The following is a 16474-nucleotide window of genomic DNA, read 5'->3' as shown; positions in this document are numbered from 1 at the left end:
CAATTTTGGCATATATCTAGAGGGTTAATAGTTTAGAGCAAAGGCAAAGGCTTTAAACTATACATTTTTTCTTGCAAATGTTCAGATTTTTTTTTTTAGGAGAGCAGTTTCAATGTATAGAATCTAAGCTCTTCTTAACCTGTTGAACTGAGAAACCAAAGAAGCAAAACAAAAATCAATTAAAAAAAAAAAAAAAGAATTACAAAAGACTCAAATTGAACTTCAAGAGAAGACATATACAGTATCAGAAGTGAAAAATACAAGAGATGGGATTGGTGGCTGATGAAGTTTGGTTGTGTTGTGCCCTCCAAAACTCATATGGAAATTTGATCTCCAATGTAGCAGTGTTAGAAACTGATTGAGTCATGGGGATGGATCACTCTTTAATGGATTAATGTGCTCCTTGGGGAAGGAGGGAGAGTGAGTGAGTTCTTGCTCTTTTAGTTCCCGTGAGAGCTGATTGTTTAAAGGACCCTGGCACCTCCTCTCTCTCTCTCTCTCTCTCTATCTTGCTTCCTCTTGCCATGTGATCTGCTTGTACCCACCAGCTGCCTGCTATTTTTCCGCCATGAGTAGAAGCAGCCTGAGGCCCATGGCAGATGCAGCTGTCCCAGAATCGTCAGCCAAATAAACCTCTTTTCCTTATTAATTACCCAGTCTCAGGTAGTTCTGTTATAGCAACACAAAACTGACTGATACAGTGGCAGATTAGATATTGCAGAAGGAAAGATTAATGAACTTGAGCACATAGCAATAGACACTATCTGAAATGAAATATGGGGAGATAAAAGAATAAAACAAAAATAATACACCACCATTGAACTATAGAACATTTCCATATATGTAAATATATGGTGACCCTGAAAGGGGTGGCTGGGTGGGGGGGAACAAAATATTTGAAGAAATAACACATGCATGAAAGTTTTCCAGATTTGACAAAAGGAATCCAGAAGCCCAAGAACCCCATCAAACCCCAAGCACAAGAAACATGAAAACTACACCAAGGCACATCATAATCAAATTGCTCAAAACCAGCAATAAAGAGAAAATTTTTAAATTAAAAGAAGGCAGGAAAAAAAAAAAGGTCATGTACAGAATAAAGATAAGAATGATGTCAGATTTCTTGTTGGCAACAATGCAAGCAAGAAGACAATTGATCTACATGTTTAATGTAGGGAAAGAAAGAAAACCCTGTCAATTGAGAATTCTATTCCCAATGAAATGTTTTTCAAAAATGAAGGCAAAATAAAGTATTGTTAATTGGAAATGATGAATGTGTTTATTATTTTGATTGTTCTCTCTTCTGTTTTTCTGGGTTGGTCTAGCTAAAGATTAATCAATTTTATTGAGCTTTTCAAGAACCAAGTTTTGATTTCATTTTTTTCTCTATATTTTTTCTATTTTCTGTTTTATTGGTTTCTTCTTCCCTTTTCTTTCTCTGTTGTTTGCTCTTTAATTTTAGATTTAGATTTAATTTAGATTTCATCTTAAGAGTTGGAAGCTTAGGTTTTTGATTTGAAACCTTTTTTTTTTTTTTTCCAGTATAGGTACTTAGAGCTAAAAATGTCTCTCTAAGTACTGCCGTTGCATCCCATGCATTTTGATATATTGTTTTTATTTTCATTCATCTTGAAATAATTTCTAGTTTCCCTTGTAGTTTCTTCTTTGATTCATGTATTGCTTAGAAATGTGTTTTTAAATTTTCAAATATTTGGATTTTCCAAATTTTGTTGATTTTTTTTTTTTTTTTAAAGATGACTGGTAAGGGGATCTTAACCCTTGATTTGGTGTTGTCAGCACCATGCTCTCCCTAGTGAGCTAACCAGCTGTTCCTATGTAGGGATCTGAACTGGTGGCCTTGGTGTTATCACTCAAGTGAGCCATGGGCCGGCCCTCTTCTTTTGTCAATTTTTGATTTAATTGTTATGGTTGGTGAATATACTTTGCTTGATTTAAATTGTTTTAAACTTATTGAGACCTGTTTTGTGGGCTAGCATGTGGTCTGTCTTGGAGAATGTTTCATGTATGCTTGTAAAGAATGTGTATTCTTCTGTTGCTGGATGGAGTTTTCTGTAGATGTCAATTAGTTCAGGTTGATTGATAATATTGTTCAAGTCCTTTATGTCATTGATGATTTTGTGTCTTTCTTCTAGCAGTTATTGAGATCTTTGACTAATATTGTTGAGTTGTCTATTTCTTTGTTTCTGTCAGTTTTTGCTTCATCTGTTCTGGGGCTCTGTTATTAGGTACATGCATGCTAATAATTGTTATATCTTGTTGATTAACTTAACCTGTTAACATTATAAAATGTCTAGTTTTTTTTTTCCCCCCCTTAAAATCTATTTTGTTGGTTACTGGAATAGCTATTCTATCCTTCTTATGATTACTTTTTGCATGCTATATCTTATTTCATCTTTTTACTTTCAACCTGTTTGTTTGAATCAAAGTGTGCCTTCTGTAGACAGGATATAGTTAATCATTTTTTAAAAATCCAGTCTTAGAAATAATCTCTGCTTTTGATTGGTGTATGTAATCCATATACATTTAATGTGTTTATTAATATGGTTGGATTTCTTTCTGCCATCTTGTTAGTTTTTTATATGTCTATTTTTTTGTCTTCTACTCCTGTCTTATGTGGTAAATAGATATTTCCTAGTGTACCATTTACTTTCTCTGTTTTTTTTTTAACTATATCATTTTGAGTGTTCTCTCTCTTGAGTTTCTCTGAAGATTACAGTAATTAACATTTAACTTAAAACATTCTACTTCAGAGTAAGAGTACCTTAATTCCAGTAATACACAGAAAACTTTGCTTCAGTGTGGCTCCCTTCCCTTCTCACTCCTTTTTGCTGTTATTGTCATTTATGTTAAAATTTTATATAAGCCATACAATGTAATTTTACAATTACTGTTTAAATGCATTTTTTTTTTTTTTTTTTTAAAAGATGACCGGTAAGGGGATCTTAACCCTTGACTTGGTGTTGTCAGCACCACGCTCAGCCAGTGAGCGAACCGGCCATCCGTATATGGGATCCGAACCCGGGGCCTTGGTGCTATCAGCACCGCACTCTACCGAGTGAGCCACGGGCCGGCCCTGCATTTTTCTTTTAAACCAGTTTCTATAAGAAATGATAAAACATATATTTGCATTGTCCTTTATATTTACCTAAGTAGTTCTTTTACTTGCACTCTTTATTTTTTTGCTTGGGTTTGAGTTATGCTCTGGCGTTATTTCCTTTTTAAAAATATTTCTTGTGTGGAAGATCTCCTAGCAACACATTTTCTCAGTCTTTGTTTATCTGGGAATGTCTATTTTGCCTTCATTGTTGAAAGATAGTTTTGCTGAATATTGGATTCTTGGTTGACAATTTTTTTTTCTTTTAGCATTTTAAATATGCCATCCCACTGCCTTCTGTCTTCCATTTTCTGATAATAAGTCAGTTCTTAATCTTGTTGAGGTTCCCTAGTATGTAGTGAGTAATGTTTTTCTTTTGTTGCTTTTAAGATTTTTCTCTTTGTCTTGGCTTTTGACAGTTTGGCTATGATGTGTCTAAGTGAGGATCCCTTCAAGTTTATCCTTCTTGGTGTCTGTTGTATCCTTGGTATTTGTTAACTTTCTTTGATATGTAGATGAATGTTCATCAAATTTGAGATATCACTTCTTTTCATTAAAAAACCCCATTGCTCTTAATATAAAATCCAGAGCTCTTTTAGTCTGCAAGTCTGTGCATGATTTAGCTTCTGCCTCCCTCTCCGGGTTCATCTTGAATTACTTCTCTTCACCTACTCTTCTCTAGGCATAGTGGCCTTCTTTCACTTCCTGGAAGGCACCACGATTCTTTCCATGTTAGAATTTAACATAAGCTGTGTTGCTTGTATTACTTTACTGTGCTTCTTCATTGGTAACTCCTTATTCATCATATCTCAGTTTCAATGGCATTTCCCCACAGAAGCTTTTCCTCACTTCTACTCAGACCACAACAGATTTCCTGACCATTTTGGTTATTGCACACTGTTTCTTTCTGCAAATTCTTATCATATTTACAATGAAATGAGTATTTACGCAATTATTTAGGGAGCGACTACATCTTAATGTAGCTGTAATATCCTCAAAGGCAAGGCATTTTCTTGTTCACCATTGTATCTTCTAGCATAGTGCCTGGCAAATAAGAAATTCTCTATGAATATTTTTGAATGATAGAATAATTCTATAGTACTGATAAGAGTTTGGATGTGTGTCCCCGCCAAAACTCATGTGGAAATCTGATCCCCAATATGGCAGTGATAGGAGCTGTTTGAGTCATGGGGGTGGATCCCTCATGCATGGATTAGTGCTCTCCCTGAGAGATGGGGGGATTAATGAGTGAATTCTTGCTCTGTTAGTTCCCGCGGGAGCTGGTTGTTTAAAAAGACCCTGGCATCTCTCCCTCTCTTTCTCTTGCTTCCTCTTGCCATGTAATCTGCTTGTACCCTCTGGCTGCCTGCCACCTTCCGCCATGAGTAGAAGCAGCCTGAGGCCCATGCCGGATGCAGCTGTCCTAGAATCGTAAGCCAAATAAACCTCTCTTCTTTATAAATTACCCAGTTTCAGGTATTTCTGTTATAGCAACACAAAACGGACTAATACAAGTACATATAAATGGGTTCCTGATCAGAGGGAAGGGGAAGACCCACAGGGAAGGCTTCCTGGGGGGGGGGGGGTGACAATAAGTTGAATCTCAAAGATTGTGTAATAAACAGCTAATATTCAATATGGTAGCTTCAGAAATATCAAATAGATTTATCTGTCTGGTATGTCAGTTACTCTACAGTGATGTCAGTATACAAGTATTAATCCTGAAGGTTTGAACATGTGAAGAATTCAGCCATTTGAAATGGCACTAATAATATGCATTATTACATTTATATTTGTAGCTGTGTAAGTAGTGGAACTCAGTATTGAGACCTCTTGCTAGTCTGACTCTGAGTTTGATTTCTAGCTTTAATAAATAAACTGTCTTGTTCCCTCTCCTTGTCTTGGTCATGTGTTTCTTACTCTAGCACCCCTGGAACTAGGCTCTGTTCTGTTTTGATCAGACCCAGCTCCATGTTCCCCTGAATAAGCTCTTGATCTAAAATCCAAGCCTGGCAGCTGGGGAACTGTCATTTGATTTGCTACAATATTTTTCTGATCTTTTGGGGAACAAGTTGGGGATAGACATACATAGCATTATCACAGTGTGTGGTTAGACACCTGTAGCATATCATAGTAGCTGATATTCAGGGGACGCAAAGTTAAATTAATTTCAGTATATTCTATTTAAGGATGGAGTAGCTCAGTTTAGAAATATTTGTATCAATAAGCTTGGACCGCTAAGGGCTAATTCTCTACTATCTGTGAAAAATTTGATTATGAAAATGAGCAGAAAACTTTGTTCCATGAGAGTTCTTTATTGCCAAGATTTTTCTATACTACATTAAGTCTCCACAGATATTTTAAAAATTGCCCTCCCCTCCCCCAACACACACACTTTTTAAAGGGCAGGAACCCTAGAAAAATATTATAGGGCTGTGCTTCTTTCTTAATCTTAGATTTTGTTAGCCCTAGAAACAGAGAACTTTAGAGATCACATACCTTGAGCTTTCAGGAATGTCCACCCAAGGATGATTATTAGTATACAATATTAGTTACTGCATAATAATAATAGTAGTAGTAATGGTTGTGATGGCGATCTCTCATGTAGTTAGAATTCAAGCAAGATAAATTGAATATATTTTGGAAAAGATTTGGTTCTGCATTTGTTGGTCTCATGTCAAAGATATATATTGGATGGATCTAGATGGAATGGATATTGTATTATAAAAAACAAGAATGTTAATAAACTTTTAAACTTTAAACTTCTGTTAATACTCAGGAGGCTTAGCATACTGTAGCCTATTGACGTAAAGTGCTGTATTTCCCAGTGAGTTACAACTGAAGGAAGAAAGTCTGGTCAAGTAAGTAGTTTGGCATATGCTTCTTGAATTGTTGGCTATTTTGGTATCAACTTTTACATTGAGAGTTTCATGTTTTAATGACAAAACGTTTACTGGAAATTATAGCTTGGAAAAGAGAGCCACTTTCCTGCTTCAGCCAAAAGCTAGGTAAAGCATTGATGTGGGGCAGAGTAGCTGTGGAGTTTTATATTCAGATTGTATGAACAGTAAACAGAGCATCAAAATAACTACTTGCACATTGCAACAAACACATCATCATTTGCTTAAAAAAGAGTTATAATTACAGCTGACGAAGCATGGACACCATAAAAAATGCATTAGTTTGGCTTGACACATTAATTACCTGTTTTTGCAGATGTTTTTATGTATTGTTGTGTGAACAGTTTACAAAATAATTACAGGAAAGTCATATGGAAAATAAACTAAGTGGGTGGTTTCTCATCTAAATATTTTCATTCATGTGAATCTGTGCAAGGCACAGCTGCTCTGTAGCAAAAGCAGAGAGATAGATGAGGACTCTCTAAGGGTTTTTTTTTTTTTATTAGAAGATCTCTGTCATCAGTATTACCACATTTTTATATCTTTAGCAACACAGTTTAAAAACATTTAATTGAGAGGGCTGGTTTAATCTCTATGCTTACTGAAAAATCCTTGATTCTGATCAGAACTGTAGTGTCTTGGTAGTATTTTAACTGTAGTATTTTGGTTTTAAAATAAACCAAATGAAACAAACAAACAAAAAACCCCATAAATGGAAAACTACTGTTATTAGGCAGTTGAGTTACACAGTTTTATATAACTTAACAGCTTCTTATATTTTATAATTAGACTTTAAGTTATGTGTAAGTTTTACAGAAGTTCAGCTTATCTATTCTATGTTATGAAATATTGAAAATGCAAATGTTTTTTTCTCAGATACTATGTTGCCATTAGTGGTCTGAAAGTGTGTTTCATTTGAAATATAACCATGTTATTGTGCAGTCATATTATACTTTTACAAACTTTTAAGAAATGCATCTTTTAAAATTGTAACTGTTAAACAATAAAAAATTGTAGACTTCATTCTTTTTACTCAATGGTTTATAATTGCTTAGAATATCTGTGCTGTATTTTCTTTGTTGATACTGTTATGACAATTTTTCATAAAATAAAACCAAAATGTAGGTTCTTTTTTCAGTCTAATCATACCACTTTTGGACTGTGTTTCCCTGTATTCCTTTTTTTATGCATTCAGCTACATAGGTGGTGAAGACAATAAACATAAATACCTTTCTCGACATGCATTTTATGTAACTTGTTTAATTAGAGAAAGTCACTAACTATCCTTCTACAGAGAGGTAATTGAGGTGTCCATAGGTATAAAGTTATTGTTATTAGACCTTGTGATAGTGGTGGAAGGTAATTCATTTACTTGTCCATTCATTAGTTTAATAAAATTTTATAGAAGGTCTTCTACATATAATGTTCTATGACAGTACTGAGATGACTAGAAACATTGAGATGACTATGCACCTGGAGCATAATAGATAACTCCGTAACTATTAGGCATCTCTCTTGAAAGAGTGGGGGCAGGAGAGGTAGGAATAGTGGTCTGGAGAACTTTTTCACTCCAGTGGCTTAAAGAAAGTTAGTTGGTGGGGAGGATTTTCTTTGTCATACAGAAATTGGTTTCAGATATGATATGCTCTAGAAGTATTGCTTCACACATTCTTTTGAGTTTTGTTTAAATGTGGCAATTTATATCTCATGTTAAAGCAGTCTGAAGAAAGATGGAATAGAGTGGTGTGTTCTAATTCTGATACACTAAGTCAATTTAATTTTTAAAGTAGGGGATGTATTAAAGGAGTTTGTGAAACTTCTAGGATTGAGAATAATAAACTGCTTGTGATCAGTAATTCTTTTGATCAATTTACTTCATCTCATAGGAAAAATATGTGAATCAATATCATGGCATCAAGAAAACAATTGTTGGACTCTAGATTCTTCCATAGATTTGCTACTTCTCTTAAGATGTTTCTTTTAGCCAGTGAAGGAATGAGCAAAAACCTTTTTGGGGATTGGGGGACTTTCCATATTTACCAGTATGGCAGATAAGCAGTTCTTAATTTATGTGGAATTTTATTTCCTAATTTTCCCCTATCTTAATCTCATAAGGTAAAACTTTAGCTCCTTGGTTTTGATTTTTTATTCCTTTTTTCTTCACTATCTGTCATCAGCTCTTTTTAATCTTTTTATCCTAATCTTTCAAAAGCCATTTGACTTTAGACCCTACGGGAAACTTAGGGGACTATCTTTACTATTATTATTATTATTATTATTATTATTAAGACAAGGGTTTATCATCACTGAGAGACTGGCCAGGCAATGTATTTCTGAAGGGAGTAATTGATAAGTCTTTTGGGTACTCTTAAAATTGCAAAACAAAAATAGGTTAGGGAGCAGAAAGAAATTGTTGGATCTAAGAGAAGCCTGCCTTTGTAGGCATTTAACACTGATTTAATCATGTGCTAGTTTTCATTCAGTATTACTGATAGTAGACAAACTGTTTAACCACACTGAAAGCAATCATAATTGAGGTAATGCCTGGGTGTGAATATTATTTTGACTTTTGCTTTTACTATTCTTTGGTGACTCTGAACTTCTAGGGGTCACATAACATTTGGCTTTGAAAAAACATTAATACGGGGTTGGCTAAATTGTAAATGGAAGCAGATTCCCTGACTGACCGGTTCATGTTATACACTGAAAGGTTGATGGCTTCAGAGTTGTGGTAGATGTGTGGAACTGTAAATTACTGTTCTTCTCAAGGTTGCTTTTTGTTGTCAGAACACTTAGCAGAAGGCAGAAATGGTGGACTATACCTGAAAAGAACAAAACACCATTAAATATAATAAATCAGCACTTAAGAAAAAAAAAAAAAAAACAACTGTAACTACCAAGGCCATCTCAAACAGGAGTATTCTTTTATGTAACTGAAGTTGTTTAAAAAAAAAAAAAAGTAACAATAAACAAAAACTCATTCCGGCAAACCCAGATTGATTTGGATATTCTTTCTAACGTGGTAAGTCTGAATGAAATCAAGCATGCTTGACTAAGCACAGCAGCATAGAACCTGTTGGAGAGGATTTGTGCAGTAGAGAAATAAAGATTAGAATATAAGATGTGACGGAGTAGACTTGTATGTGGGGATTAAGTTCTGTCCATGTGGTGAAAATCAAGTATAGTCAAAATATCCTTAAAAATTCCTTAAAATTTCCCATGAAATATAGATATAGTCTAAATTGGTCATTCTTCCTCTAGCATTGCTTTTCTCTTATTGAGCAAGTGATGAGGGTGTTAGCTATATTCTTTTTAGTGACTAAGGGTAGAATAGCAGACCTAGAAGAACTTTTTATTCTAGGTTGTGAAATTGATTTTTATTAGTTCCCAGAGTAGAACTGCCTTTTTTTCTTTTTTCCTTTTAATGGGTAAATGAGAAAAGGCCTTTGTTTTCCAGATAAATCTTTGGGTAACCAATTTTGGAGACCAGTTTTTCTCAGAAAGGTCTATTCTCTTTTACTCAGTGTGAAATATACCTCTTTGTAGTCCTAACTTTCCTGTGTGTCTATCATCTTGAGCCTCTCTCCTCTCTGTTTCTACTCTGCTATGTTATCTGACAAGCACCGTTCTCAGTTTCTTATGTTTATTTTCTCTTCATGTGTCTTCTCATACCCACCTGTACTTGTCTTGTGCTCTGTATTTTTCTTGTTCTACTCAGAGACAGTAGAATAATCAAATTCAAATTCAGTTACTTTTATTTATATTGAAAGGTAACTTAGAATAATGGCAAGTACTCTGAAGTATGGTGTAAGACCTGGTTTAGGTTCAGGCTCTTATATTAAATATGTGACTGAGAAAGACGTGTCACATTCCTGAGCCTTAATTTTCTTAATTGTAAAGTTGAGGAAATATATCTCTTGTAAATAGATAATGATATAATGGAGGGGTGCCAAATGGTGGTGGTTTATTGGATAAGAGAGAATTTCCATATTCTATTATCTGTAGACCAGGCGTTTTATAAAACTTCTTTTAGTTACTGAAGTCAGAGTTATGCCCTGAGAAATGGAGGATAGATAGTCCAGTGTTCTATAAATTTCGTGACAACTTTGGCATTTCTCTTTATATCTACTCAGCTGCACCCAATCATTTCACAGCTCATACTCTGGAATCACCCTATATCTATCCTTCTTCCTGATCAGGAATTGAGAAAGTGGAGTAAAGAAATACAGGTTGTCACAGGCCACATAAGACATCTTTTATGATATGCCAGAACTTTTTGACGTAAAGGTTATTAAATAATGGGAACAGTTTTTCTCTTTCGAATGCCAAAGCCCAGTGAAAATTCTTGCTGTATCTGAGTGATTGACAGAAATGTAGAGAAACTCGTTGAAGGTATTGGTTTACTTTTGGATAGATATAGACTATGTATCCACTTTGAAAAGCACTTAAGTGTCTACCTAGCTATGTAACTGAAGAAATAATAGCCACATGATCTAGTATGGGATTGAAGTTATTGTTTTCCTTGAATAATAGTCATTGTGGACTGTGTATGTGTTTATGTTTGTTTTAAAATGAAGAACAAGTGAGAGGAAACCAAGGAGTTTAGAGTCAGTCAAATATTTTTAATCAATTAAAATCGGTTTAAAGTCATATTTATCAGTAATTTAATCAGTTAGAATTATTCTGGAAATCTATATATTCATCTTTTTTTCTGGTACTCAGAAACCTTAGTAAACATCCAGCAGCAGAAATCTGCAAGAAGTTGTTTTCATCTTTAGCTGTTGCTGTTGATCAGCAGTCGTTCCCTTTCAGGGGCTGATAAGGAAGGAGTGATAGTGTCTGTATATAAAGTTACATTTTAAAAGCCTTCTAGCATTCTCATCACTTCCTTGTAGTTTCCATGGAAGCAGTAGCAGGAGTCCATTTCAACTACTGTCTTCAGGTTCTTGTTTCTTTGTTACTATGGAGACTGCTTAAAAAGCAGCAGGAAAACCAAAAGTTTGAAAAGCAGTGATTTGAATACAAAATATGGTTGTTTTTTTTTTTTGTGACCGGTAAGGGGATCGTAACCCTTGGCTTGGTGTCGTCCGCACTGCGCTCAGCCAGTAAGCGCACCCGCCATCCCTATATTAGGAACCTGCGGCCTCGGCGCTCCCAGCGCCGCTGCGCCCCCAGGGCTGCACTCTCCCAAGTGAGCCACGGGTTCGGCCCCAAAATATGGTTTTAACTGTAGCTTTAACTAGCTGTTCCATAATCTTGGCATTTTTGAATTTCAAGGTATTTTATGAGGAAAGTTGATTTTTTTGAATAAAGCAAATTTCGAAGCTTTCTTAAAGCTTAAACACACTGAATTGAAAAACTAAATTGCCACATTTTCTATCAGAGTTGAGCCTAAGGTGAATCAAAAATTCTAAATGGGGGTTTAAATTAGGGCTTGAATGGCATACCTGAAATGAGAACTAATGGTAATGGGAATAGCAGCGTCCCAAAATAGTAAACCCTAAACCAAAGAACTAGCAGTGTGTTGAAATAGTGAATAGCTGTTATTTATGTGGCACATTTTATCTTCAAAATATGTTATAGTTATTTAGGTGATTTTCACAGATAGATTATACCCATTTTTCAACTGAATAGAATAACCCTCTAAAACCTTGGGTTTAGAAAGTAAATTTTAAGGACAGAGGCAGAAGCATACTGACATTTTAATTGAGCTTTGAGGAGTTGGGGAATTAATAAATGTAGATTGTTACACAATTAAAAAGCAATAGAGGTTTTCCCCCCACCAAGACCAGGTATATTTATGAATTACTCATTAAGGAGAGAAGCAATGGAATACTCATGTAAAAGCTGTGGAAGGAAGATTATTTAGCAAAATTGCAATCCCAATTTTGTTGCAGTTTTTCTTTGAGGTCTGTATTCAGTCAGGATTCTTTGGTTTGCTTGGCCAAAATACAAATTTGAACTACCTTAGACAAAGAAAGGCGGGGATGTAGGTTCACCTGAAATCAAGGACCTTGGAAACACTGGTTTTCTTCTCTTCCTCTTTCTTTCTTTCTTTTTCTTTTTCATTTTTTTGGTCTCCCATATCTGTTTCTGTCTTTGTCAAGTTCCTTATTTCAGTTTTTTTTTCTTTGTAGCAGCAGAAACTGCTGGCAGTGTCCAGTCCATTTATTTACAGCTTCAATAACAGAGAAGTTCCAGTTTGTGCAGTACCAATTCTTCCCTTCTCCAACTATGGCCAGGAGGGTAGGGTTCTGTGATTGGCCCAGCTTGTGACAGCGAAGTCCACTCTTGGCTAACTAGATCTTGGTGACTAGAGAAACAGATATCTGAAACAAGATAGCAGCTTTTATTCAAACCACATGGTTAGTTATGGGGGGAAGGAATAGAAGAGTATGAAGGCGAGGAGGAACAGTCATTTTCCAGAAGAAGTAGGAAAAGATGCTGTTCCAGGCAGAAATAAGAGGATTTCCATGATTAGTCTTTTGGGGAAAAATATTTGCTTTATTACAATTCAGTTCAGCAAACCAGGAAACATTATTTTGTAGGATTTGGTTTGAAGAGAAAAACCAAGGTTTAAAAATTTCACAGTTTAGTGCTTCCTATATGACTGGTTCCATTGTACCTTCTATGAATATTGTGTCCTTTAATCCCCACATATTTCCACTTTAGGGAATGAGGAAGAGGTTTGGAGAGTTGAGATGACTTATCATAGGTCACGTGACTAATGAGAGGCAGAGCCAGAATTTAGATAACCAACCAGGGTTTTTGGAAGGTAATCCAGGGCACTTTTTACTATCTGATACTTGCTTTCTTGGTTAACTTCATTCAGAAGATTCATAGAGTGAATTGTGAAAACAGCACTATGTATTAAGTGCTTTGATAAAAATGAGTCATGAATGGTATAGAATATCATAGAATAGTATTTATGAAAGGAACTTTAGAGATCATATAGTATACTGGTTTTCAAACTTTTTGGCTTTCATCCATGGAATCCTTTCTTCAGATGGAATGCTGTAATTTAGTCTATTATATAAAATTATCCTATTCTGAAGAGGAGAGAGCACATTAACCACCTCTTTTTTGAAGTCTTGAGGAGTTCTTTGAAGCCACTTTGAATACCCTTTGTTTAGGGAAACTGAGACCCAAAAAGGGTAAATAACTTGTTCACTTTCACATAATTTTATATTATATGGATTCAATCACATTCTTGTTTTCAGTTGTAAGGTAGTTGACAACTTATCACTAATATAATAACCATGAAGCTTACAAAAATCAACTAGAGTGAATTCAGGATTATTGCCTTGGGTCGAGTGTACCCCCCAAATTTAATCCCCACTGTAACTGTTGAGGGTGAGAAATCCCATTATGGTAATTGAACAGTCGGGCCTTGAAGAGAGATTGTAGGACCATGCTGTAGTGAATGGATTAACAATCGTGGTCAGGGGTGTGGTTCCGAGGGCTTTAAAAGGAAGAGTGCATGAGAGATTAGTTTCACTCTGCTCTGCCATTTTTCTGCCACATGAGACCCCTGGGTCACTGTTGCCACTGCCAAGACCCTCACCAGATGTGTTCTCTGGACTTTGGACTTCCCAGCCTCTGAAACTGTAAGCAATAAGTTTCTTTTTTTTTTCTTTTTTTTAAGAGATGACCGGTAAGGGGATGTTAACCCTTGACTTGGTGTTGTCAGCACCATGCTCAGCCAGTGAGCAAACCGGCCATCCCTATATGGGATCCGAACCCGTGGCCTTGGTGTTATCAGCACCGCACTCTCCCGAGTGAGCCACAGGCCGGCCCTGTAAGCAATAAATTTCGTTTTCTTTCTAAATCACCCAGTACCAGATGTTTTGTCATAAGCAACGGCAACAGACTAATACAGTTATATAAATAGTTTTATTCTCTAGTTTGGTGGTACTGCTACATAGCTCACCACATATCAATTCCAAATCACATCTCATATTAAACATTTGTTGCATTTGTTCCTACTTGTTGAGTTGGATAACAGTATACTGTCTGGATGAGGGCTAGTTGTCTTCAGAGCCTTTTACACTATATTTCTTATATATTTGACTCCTCTTAAAATACATCAAGTTTTCAGTGCAAATTTAAATAGGAGAGTGTTACAATTTGGGCAAATGAAATTCATGGGTGTGATATTTAGACCTCATTGATATTACTAACTTTCAGGTCTTTTCCAATTTTGAGTATCTCTTCATTTCAGTCAGAAATGTGAATAAGCAGTAAATTGGGTGAAAGGAAGTTAACCTTCAGATTTGATAAAAGAAAGTTTATTTATTTTTCACATGTCCAGACTTTTCTTTTGTACTTTTAGGTGAGTCAAGCCCTACCCGTCGAGAAGCTGTGAAGAGAAGAACAGCAGAGTATCTCATGCGGGCAGAAAATATCTCTGGCCTTTATGGAAAACCTCAACTTGATGATATATGTCAGGTATGTCTTATGTTTTGTTTTACTGTCTTGTCTCTCAGCTTTATTTCTAATTAGAATGCTTGAGAATTTTGGCCTTTGGAATTTTATTAATAATTTTCTTAAAAGTTATTGATGGGAAAAAAAGCATCATAGCAAACCACCAAAAGTGGAATAAAACAGGTGTTGCTTTCTCCTTTTTTTGGCTCTTTGTTGGTTCCTTGCAGTACCCTTAATCTCCCCATCTGTAGAATGACCATAGATGCTGTTATGATATGTCTGTATTTGAACTTTTTAAAGTTTAATTGTGATTTTTGTATAATTCCTGTACAGTTTTACTAATTCTAAGCGTAAGTCCTACAAGTATTAGCAGGGATATTTAGGTTATTTGGGACTATCCCTAGTCTTGTCTAAAAGACAGATGAACACTTAAAACATTAGAAATAATTGTGATTTATTATTGTTTTTATATCATATCTATCTGGATTTGGCAAATTTCTGGAAGAAACTTTTTTTCTTTGTATCAAACTAAGTTATTTTTGATGTAATCTAAGGCTCGTATCTTTTAGAGATGAGCAAAATTGTTTGGTTTATTTTCTTATTTGAACTAAGAGTCAGACAGCCTTGTTCATATAAAACTCCATCACTTGAAGCCATAAAATATTGGATAAAATGCTTAATCCCACTTGTCGGTGTCTATATTGGTATAATGAAGATAATAATTCCTTGCACTGGGTAGTTATCAGGATTAAATGAAGGTAACAAAAATTACTCATAAATATGGACACACACACACACACACACACACACACACACACACACACAAATTACTCATAAATATGGACACACACACACACACACACACACACACAGTGCCTGCCTAGCACACAGACAAGTCTAGAAGCCAGAGGCTAGCTTAATAAATTTTAGCCCCATTCTTCATTTCCCCTTCGTATACTGTTTCAAAATGCAGTTATCAAAAGGTTGCTAATTAGTATATAATATTGTATTCTGAGAATTTTTGGTGATAAGTGTTTGATCATTTGCTGTAGAACAAAAAGGTTATATTCCAACTTGGAAGTAATATACTGATGTTTCTTGCTGTAACATAATGATTATGTTTTAAATAACATTGTGTATTCTGCTGACTCATTTTCAGATTATGAATTACTGTGACTCTTCTACATTCTGTTTGCTAATCTTTTCCTATTCTCTATTATTGTTGTTTTAGTCATATTATTCTCACTATTGAATGTTATCTTTTTTAAGTGGGAGTATTTAAACATCACTTTGAATTCAATTCCCATTTTCCAGGGGTTGGCAACTTTCCTTGTGTGCTATCCTTATGTGTACATTTTCAATTCCATTTTTGGGGGCATTGATAAAAATGTTAAATAACATGGGCCCCTGTGAACTTACTTGTTATACTAAATCTATTTTGTATGTAAATGTCCTAGAAGTTTTAAGGATTCATGATTACCAATATTCTGGTCAGTCCATTAATGTTGACTTTGAATGTTCTCCCTACACTTATTTACTCAGTTCCCCTCCTTATGCATCCCCATTATAGTTTCCCACAGGTACTTTAAGGAAGCAATGATTTCTTAAGCTAATAAATATATGAAGCCTCTTGTGTAGTTTTTGACTTTGAGAACAGAACCATGAAGTATAACAGCCAGAATTTCCTTTCAAGCATACCTTCTAATGAAAGTAAAACAAGAGATCTAATATAGGAAAGCTGATTATATATTAGTTCATTAAGCATCTGTTAAGACTCTGTATATAGCATAAAACTAGATATACTTTGGAGTTGTACAAAAGGTTACGACATAGTCTCTGCTGTTGCAGATCCTATATCATAATAGAGGACCCAAATATGTACATAGTTAAGGAAACAGAAGTTAGAGAGACTGGTAGGAGCCATGTGGTATAGTGGGGAATTGTACCAGAGAGGGTAAAAAGAGGTACCTACTGAATCCGATATGTAGGATTTTTTTCATTTCTTAGGCAAGGGGACTAGAGGAGAGTAGGATGT

General features: G+C 35.2%; 1 protein-coding gene across 3 annotated transcripts in view; it reads left to right on the top strand.

The window, feature by feature from the left end:
• The window catches only part of RPS6KC1 (ribosomal protein S6 kinase C1), a 207038-nt gene that overhangs the window by 104442 nt on the left and 86122 nt on the right, over positions 1-16474 (top strand). For all 3 annotated transcript variants that reach the window (XM_063114826.1, XM_063114827.1, XM_063114824.1), the window contains one exon: positions 14348-14463. In XM_063114826.1, coding sequence (XP_062970896.1) covers positions 14348-14463 — 116 coding nt within the window. The remainder of the gene's footprint in view (positions 1-14347; positions 14464-16474) is intronic.

This window comes from Cynocephalus volans, chromosome 11 (genome assembly GCF_027409185.1).
Source record: "Cynocephalus volans isolate mCynVol1 chromosome 11, mCynVol1.pri, whole genome shotgun sequence".
NCBI classification, from domain to species: Eukaryota; Metazoa; Chordata; class Mammalia; order Dermoptera; family Cynocephalidae; genus Cynocephalus; species Cynocephalus volans.
Note: the sequence above shows the minus strand (reverse complement) of the source record. Positions and strands in the feature narration are given on the sequence as shown.